The 8588-nt window shown below is 38.2% G+C and overlaps 1 protein-coding gene across 1 annotated transcript; it reads left to right on the top strand.

The window, feature by feature from the left end:
* Positions 1 to 42: 42 nt before the first annotated feature.
* On the top strand, positions 43 to 6457 carry MZT1 (mitotic spindle organizing protein 1). Its single transcript, XM_030468410.1, has 3 exons — positions 43 to 114; positions 3057 to 3202; positions 4482 to 6457. Exons 1-3 carry the CDS (start codon positions 66 to 68, stop codon positions 4503 to 4505), a joined length of 219 nt encoding a protein of 72 aa, XP_030324270.1. The 5' UTR covers positions 43 to 65; the 3' UTR covers positions 4506 to 6457.
* The last annotated feature ends 2131 nt before the right edge of the window (positions 6458 to 8588 follow it).

Below are 8588 nucleotides of genomic sequence, written 5' to 3' on the forward strand. Positions count from 1 at the left end.
TTACCGAAGAGGGGCAGCTCAGTTCCGCTTCCGGGTGGGGGGGCGAGGGGTGGTGCGGGGTCGCCATGGCGAGCAATGCCGCCAGCCTCAACGCCGTGCGGGAGACGATGGACGGTGGGTGGTGGGGGCGGCGGGGGCGGCGGGGAACCGTGCTAAGGGATGGCAGCTGCGATGGGGGAGGGAGAGAGGGAGGCAGTCCGTCCGTCCGTCCGTCCTTCCCTCCCTCCCTCCCGCCCTCCCTCCTTCTCTCCCTCCCTCCTTCTCTCCCTCCCTCCTTCTCTCCCTCCCTCCCTCCGGCAGCCTCTTGCACCCCTGCTCGTCGAGCCAGCAGCCCCTGGCCGGCTTACGGCGTCTCCGAGGAGGCCTTGCCTCTGCCTTCGCCCCTCTCCGCAGGCTGCGGGGCCTGGAGCCGGCTTTTAATTAGCACCGGGGCCTCTCTGTGGAAAGTGGTGTGTTCGGCAGCTGCTGAAGGAGTTCATGCGTCTGATTCATTTTTACTTAGTGGTTGCTTCTGAAACACTCCTAATAGCCGTGTACTGGTCATATCTTTGGACCTTTTGTGAACAGCTGTTTAATTTAAAATAACGTTATTTTTCAGTGTTTGTAAATGTATACGTCTACTGTTATGATGATTTTAAATGGGTTTCTTTGTTTGTTTGTTTGTTTGTTTGTTTTTTAATGGTTTCAAACTTGAAGAGGAGAGATTTAGGCTAGACATTAGGAAGAGATTCTTTAATGTGTTATAAAAGGTTGCCCAGGGAAGTTGTGGCTGCCTCTTCCCTGGAAGGCTTCAAGGACAGGTTGGATGGGGCCTTGGTCTAGTGGAAGGTGTCGCTGCCCATATAGGGGGCTTGGAACTGGATGATCTCTAAGGTCCCTTCCAAGTCAAACCATTCTGTGGTTCTGTCTCTGCTATGCTTTTCAGTCTTGAGATTCTATTCTGTGATTCTGTTTTTTCTGATTATTTTAAATGGTTAGTTGAGGTGAATGTTACCTGGTTCTGTGCTTCTTGTATTTAAACTGTGTGGTGCCTGGAAGGGGGAGGAAGGACCAGCCCTGTGGTGCTCTAGTTGGTAGCACCTGAACTGAATTGAGCCTTGATATATACCCAATCTTTATGGATTTATGTAGGCTGTTAGAAATGCCCTTATGTTTGAACTTGTACTGCACTCAGTAAATTGTTTTGGGGTTTTTTTATTGTTCAAAGTAACTTCAGTCCTTTGAAACTTCCACTGTAAGAGTATTTAAGATGCTTCGGTGAAGTAACTGAAAATATAAAGCATGATGGTAGAAGGGCCCATGTGCTCATCATAATGTGGGGTGGGCTAGATGACTTTAAAGGCTCCTTCCAACCTAAAGCAGTCTGTGATTCTGTAATGGGTAGAAAAATGTATTTGTAGGATAATGTTATTACACCTCTTGTAATGGAACGTGAAATCCGTGTTCCACCCTAGCTTACTGCAGAAGAAAAAGGAACCTAAGTAAACAGGTTGATACTAAAAAAAGTGTTCTTTTCTTGTCTGTTGTAGATTAAATGAATAAAATGCTTAATCTAGAATTTCAGATACAAATATTTAGCAGCTGTTTTGTGCAAAACTGTTTTTAAGAACTTTTTTAAGAGCATAGTGACCACAACTCTTGCTGCCATAGGAAATTGAAATTTCTGTTTAGTTAGATTTACTGCTATGCCCCCAAATATGTTACATGCTTAGCAAACGTTCTTATAAGCTTTAAATGGTTAAAGTAACAATTGTTTATTTCAGGGAAGCTGTCAGTCTTAGTTCTGTATCTCTTAATGCTCAATGGCATTTTATTGCAAATGCATCAGTTTGTTGCTGCTTTATGTGGTTGTTGAAGACACTGTTGCAGACAGGGTGTGCATGTGGAATGTGTCTGGAAGGGTTTGCTTTCATGCCAGTGGGAACAGAAAGCTTTGTTGTGGAGAAGGAGGCTCCCTTTGTGGTGTGTAGCTCTAGGGATTTGGACCAACAAGCTGCTTTCATGTCTTAAATTTGTGCATGTTCTTAATCCACCCTACTTGTGTGGCCTTCAAGAGTATTATCACTCTTAGAGGTTTTTCTTTTCCTAGCATCTGGCCTTTCCCTGTGAATTCAGTGGGATTCACTGGCCTTAGTGTCTTGGCCTGGGTAAGTGTGATGCTGAGGTTCTGCTGCAGAAGGTCTTTGGCATAACAAAGTAGAATATTTTCATAGCTGTCAAGTGGACAGTAGTCATTTTCCATGCTGGCTTTACGTGGTGAGATAGACCTTCTGCTTCACTTTCTTCCAGTTTGGAGGAGGTTTGTTTTTGGAAGCAGTGTTAATAACATCAGTTTATAATCAACCTGTATTGCTAGAGGCATAGCCTCAGGATGGAGATTACTGTAGCAGCCAGAAATAAAATCTGAGACTTTTTCTGTTACATATATAACAGCCTGTATTTTAGATCAAAGATAAGGGACCTTCCAGGGAAGATTTGGAAGAGAGACAGAGCTTTGTTTCTGCACAGAGGTGATTGGCATGTGGCACTGGCACTGCTCTATGTTTGGGTCACTTAACAATCAAATAGTATTGCTTATCCTTAAACCAGTATTAATGTCAGACCTAAAGACAGGTTTAGCTATGGAAGGAGATGATGACGAAATTCCTGACATTCTCTGTAAAAGCTTTTAGAATGTGCTTCCAGTCCATTTTAGTTGGACTTCCTCAGTATCTAGAGTTCAAAAACATGGATTATCCTTACAGCCTTTTACATAATTGGAAAACATGTTAATTATGGAATTATTGAATTGCATGTTTTATTTTGAAAACCCATTATCCAACATTTAGTCTGCTGAAGCAGAAGAGCCTGATATTTATGCTAGAAGCTGTGGCTTCCAGCTTGTGCTACAAAGCTGAACATGAACGCTGCTGTTGAGGTTCAGGCTGCCATGAGCTTTCCCAATTCCTCTGTTCACAGACTTTACTGTAGAAATCAAATGTTGATGAATAAAGTTTTCAGTCATGGGAATTTCATAGTCTGTAGGGACTAAAGTGCTATCATTTTTTCTGATGCAGTTCTTTTTGAGATTTCAAGAATATTAAACACTGGCCTGGATATGGAGACATTGTCTATTTGTGTGCGGCTTTGTGAGCAGGGGATAAATCCAGAAGCATTGTCATCTGTTATTAAAGAACTGCGTAAGGCTACAGAAGCTCTAAAGGTAATGCTTTTGCTTAAAATCATATAAATTTGTTTTAAGATTCAGATGTATGTTCAGCTTGATGTACTTCAATTTGCAAATCGTACTTCAAGATATGACTCTCTTAAAAAATAGGAAATTAACTTTTTAACATAGAGAAGGCAGTGAATACAACTGAATGGAACATGAAGCAAACAATGTTATGAATAAAACTTCTCAGAAATAATTAGGTTGGGTTTTGGTTGTTCTTCCTTCAAAAAATGTAAAGGTTTTTACTCTAGGTTTCTATAGTCACCATTTGCCTCCCTATCTGCACCATATCACAAGTAGACTGCTTTTTTCTCTGTTAACCCTTATTACCTCATTTTTACAACCTCAGGGCTAATAGTATGCAGAAGTACTTGTAAACAGGTGCACACAGCTTGATAATGTAATCTTTACCTGTTGTTTTTACCACATCAACCTGTATTTGAATCTCTCTAAAAACAAGTGAGGGGATTTTACAATGCATCTATCTCAGACAAGAGTGGAAGTCTTAAGGTTGCTTAAAGAGTCACAGATAAAGATACCAGGAAAAATTCATATTTATAGAAGTGCAACTAGCAATTTGATGGCAAGGTTTGTTCACTATGTGGAAAGGGCAGATGGGAATGATATACAGGGTCAAGGGAAATAAGTAATACAGGGATAGGAGAGAATGTTGGGAACCAACTGGAGTGATTTGCACAGGAATTAGGGAAAAGAATGAGTAAGACCTGCCCATTGAATCACAAGGTTCAGGGTGGACCCCTTTGATTTCTGAACTCCTTCTCAGAGTGGAGTCTAAGTGCAGCTGAACTTGTTCTTAGTCCCAGATTTGGTCAATGGTTTACAACTAAGGGGTTTTAAGTGTAGGGATTTCAGTGTAGTGCCAGTGTGGTGTTTTATGTCAATAATTTATGAGCGTGAATAATAATTACTGTATATGTAAATCATACAAAGAAGTAAATTAACAGGAAAATAAAAATCATACATTTACTTCTTGAAAGCAATGGGGTAAAATGTGCAGGATAGATGCTTCTTAAACATAGGATATACATTTTAACAGGATCAAACAGTAATGGCTATGTAAATAAAAGCTAATGGCAATTGACAGCATTATTTATTAAAAAAACAAATACTCTTTAGAGAACAACACCACACAATTTTCACTAGTAGCTTATTTTTAGAATTCAAAGTTCTCCATATAAAGTAGTTACAAGAAAAGATGAAAGCCGATCTAGTTTTGGTGGCCTGCAATAAATCTTTTTTCTGTTTCTAGGCTGCTGAAAATATGACGAGCTGACATGGGAGACAATTTCTGCATGAGAAGAATGCCAAGTTAAAGTTAACAGAGACTGTGAAGATTGCTACTCTTAAAAAAAAAAAAAAGCAAAATAAGTGTGTACAAAGGTTTCAGAATATTTCTGTAATCTTATTGAAAAGGATGAGGTGCAGAACAGCTGTGAAAAGTTTGTTTACGAAGATTAGTTCACCAATAATCACATTACTTGGTATTTTTTGTGAATTTGCTCTTCTTTGACAACCAGTATTTTTTAAACTGTCTCAGATGCTGCGTACTTGCTAAATTTACTAGTGTGTAGCAATGAATATTGTTATGAGTGCAGCTTGTTAATTCATCCTTTGGAACTGTTCATATATTCTGGTTTTTATCTCTTGCTCTGAAAAATTGCATATACAATTTTAGTTTTGCTTCATGCACCAGATAGGAATGAAGCCCCTCCTGACTTTATCTTAATTAGAGTAAGGGTTGTGACTGAAGTCTCACCCTGCAAGTAAGAAATAAAGCACTTTTGATAACATAGGCAATGAATTGTCCTTTTGATTCAGCATGCTGGAAAAAGTATGTTTAACTTGGATAACAGAAGGACTTCAGCTGTTTGTGCAGAAATGTATGTAAATTTAGATTCTAGATTATGTGGAATATTTTATATAGTTCAGATGCTACATTTGTTGCAATTTTTTATGACTACTAGTTATGAGGAGCATTGGATTTTGTTGGTGGGAATCCATGGCTTTTCAAAAGTAATTTGGTATAGGAATGTCCCATTCAGCACTAGGAATCTTCACTGATGCCAAAACAAATGTTTATTGTATAAACAGTAAACTCTATCATGGTACTTTCCAGTAAATATCCTTAACATCCAGGAATTCTATTTCCTAAGAAAATGTTTTTTTGTGTATTCCTCATTTGCCACTGTTTAAGCTTTTTCAGTTTTTTTGTTAGCATGGTTTCAAGGTATAGTGTTACTGGGACTTAAACTAACCTCCAAGGTTAAAGAAGTGGAGCACATTTGGAAATTTTGCTTAATTTGGAATCTTGCTTAAGCCAAATTGTATTTGTGCAGTGAGAAAAAGTTCTTTCTGTTGCGAGTTTACCTCATATGCTCTCTAGGTCATAGCTCTACAACAAGTGATCAAGGATGCTGAATAGTTGCTGGTGGAGACTAGAAATAATATACTGAATCACTTTCCCTTATTTCTAGTTAGCCTGTCCAAAAAAAATCATTGCAGGAGGATACTTTGAACTTCTGGATAACCATGCTGGGGACTTTTAAATGGTATCAGTTTACTTGCTCATATAAACAGTTAAAATCCTTTGTAAATTGGTGTTGTAACTTCAAGTTTATAGCTTTTGCATTCTGTGTGTAATGCTTTTTGAAAACATTAAGGTATCCCTAGTATGAAATACAAATATGAATAGATACCAACTATTAAATTTATTTTGGGAAATCCGAAGTCATTTAAGCATCATGAAAACACCAGGTTAGGTCAACAAATAAGCAATTTGCTCTTTTACTTAATTTTATTTGGACTCTGATACATCTCAAAAATGAGACAATTGGGTAGCGTTCTTGTTTTCAGGAGCCACATCTGAGTTTGTGAGTTCTGACTTGTGAAACACTAAACTCTGAATGCTTTATGTAAACTGTAGCAAATTTGCCCAAAATATGAAATCCTATTAGAATGCATGTTTCTGCAGGTGCTTTTTTTTCCCTCTGTTACCCGATCTTTGCACAATCCAGGAATTCTGAAGACTTCTCTTGAATGTCAATACTGTGCAGTTATGTATTTCTAACTTGTTAGTGTTATTTTAGTTTTGGTTCTGTGTCCTAGAAATGCTTAAAAACCACTTACAAATGCAATATGAGAGCAATTTCTATGTAATTCTTTATTTGAGTGAGCTGCACCAGCATTTTACCATCAATAAATTTACTGGTTTTATACACTTGGACATGTACTGTAGACTGTTTGTCATTCAGAATTGCAGGAGCAGGTTCTGGTTTTGGCATTCAAAAGCCTAATTTGACCCAAATATAAAAAGGGTAATTTTCATTATTACATGGAACTAAATGGTAGCACTGGTTATACTTAATAGTTCATATTTACAAAATTAAATGCAAAAGTTTTAAGGTTGAATATATGACATTAAATATGTTTTGGGATGAAAGCAGGGACAAGGTGTTTCTTAAAATTGACAGATCTGTGGTTACTTGGAAAGTCTACATACATTTCCACAATATTCATGTCAAAGTTTCTTTGAAAATACTGTGCAGAACAAGTGTGCTTAGGAATTGGTGTAACAGAACTGATCACCTTTTATTTGAGGTCCAGAACAAATAAAACAAACTTTTTTTTTTCTTTCTCCTGATAAAATAGAGAAAATCTCTCTAGTAGGAACTGTCATACTGGAAATGTTTTTGCACTGTAAAATAAGTCACTTTATTAGCATCCTCACTATGTGAACAGGGTGCTCAGATTTGGCACTGATGGCTGAGAAGCTTTGGCTGCATTAACAGCATCTTCTGCTACATTTACTTAAGTTTAAGAAATAAAGCAAACATCAGGTGCTCTTTCTGTGTGCTCCTTACTTACACGCTCTTGGAATTCCTGAAAAGATAAGCATAGGAATAGCTAAACAGGTCCTGACCAAAAGTTTTTCTAACCCAATAGCCTCTTGTAGACAAAAGCAGATGCCTGAGGAAGGGTAAGAACAATGCCAGCACATTTGGTTCTTTTCCTACTGTGTTCTCCTAGCTTCCAAGTGCCTTCTGTTCCAGGCTTTCCTCAATATCATGATTTGTCTATTTAGTAATCCCCAATGCTTCTTTTTCCAGTACTTGTCTAGTTTCCCTTGGACCCTGTATGCTTCCTGAATAACAGCAGCCTTTGTCATTGATGTCTTCATGAAGAATTGCCACTTCTTGTTTATTTTGGACCTGATTTTTACTATCTTAATTTAATGTTCTTTGCACAGTAAGTCTTTGCCAATCATGCTTGTGCCAGTCATGATTCTCCAGATGTGTAACATATTCACCTTTAAAGTTACTATTTGCTAAACTGAAATATGTTAACGTATTCCTTGGCTGACTGAAGACATAGAATGGCTTCTGCATTTGTTGTCCTTTGAAATTTTTCAGGGTCTCATTATTTTTTCAAGAAGGGAACCAAAACTGCATGCAACATTAGCCATGTAGTTAAGTACTGGCCTACTTGTTTACTTTCTTTATCTTTGTTCCTTTCCTGGCAATTCATAATGCTTGGGTTTTTTTTAATTTCAGTTAAGCACTGAGCTGTTTACATGGCATTTTCTGTATCTCACTCTTAATATTACCAATCAAGTTCAGAGACTATAATTTCTTATCTGGACTAGGTTAATGTCAATATGTATTGTTTGTTAATTATGCTGAATTTCATCTGCCATTTTATTTTCTAATCTCAGCTCTTGAAGCATGGTAAGTTGAGAGGGATTTTTGAGCACCGTGAACAGCTTCCATGGAAGGTTTTTTGAAATCAGTGGAAGAGTTCCTGTTAGATACAGAACGTAGGTTTATCAAGTAGAAATAATGAAGACAAGCCATATTGCTAAATGATTACTGCTTCCAGGCCCATCATTTATGCTTTTAGAGTTGTAGAGGCACAAGGGTAATTTAAATGAAAGCTATAGAACTGTTTTGGGACCAGAGAACAAGCCTGATGAGGTCCAAATAAAGTAGGAGTACACAGGTTCTCAAAGAGAAGTTGAGAAGACAGAGAATGACTTTGGGTATACCACTGGAAGGAAGTCTTGTGGCTACATCTTTTTAACCTGACTGAGGAAACAATACTAGATCCAATAGCTGATACGAGGCAAATTGTACCTTAAAAATAATGCTCACTTTCCCAGGTAAGTAAATGTTGACATGGCATACTAGGGAAAGGGCAAACTGTCTACTGTGTGATGTTAAAATGAAATTAAGAATACTTCTAGAAAGACACGGTTTGATCCAGTGTCTAGGGAAATGTCTACAATATTCTCTGCAGGGTGTCAGGCATGCTGGCTGCTGCAGTTCCTTCTGACTGCAGAGTCCATGAAGGGCAGTGTAAC

The sequence above is a fragment of the Calypte anna genome, chromosome 1, assembly GCF_003957555.1.
Source record: "Calypte anna isolate BGI_N300 chromosome 1, bCalAnn1_v1.p, whole genome shotgun sequence".
Taxonomy (NCBI): Eukaryota; Metazoa; Chordata; class Aves; order Apodiformes; family Trochilidae; genus Calypte; species Calypte anna.

Excerpts from the sequence above, each read along its gene's own strand:
- MZT1 (XM_030468410.1), top strand. The coding sequence starts at position 66 with ATGGCGAGCAATGCCGCCAGCCTCAACGCCGTGCGGGAGACGATGGAC. Across the intron at positions 115-3,056 it reads CGTGCGGGAGACGATGGACG|TTCTTTTTGAGATTTCAAGA; the intron begins GTGGGTGGTGGG and ends TTTCTGATGCAG. Across the intron at positions 3,203-4,481 it reads AGGCTACAGAAGCTCTAAAG|GCTGCTGAAAATATGACGAG; the intron begins GTAATGCTTTTG and ends TTCTGTTTCTAG.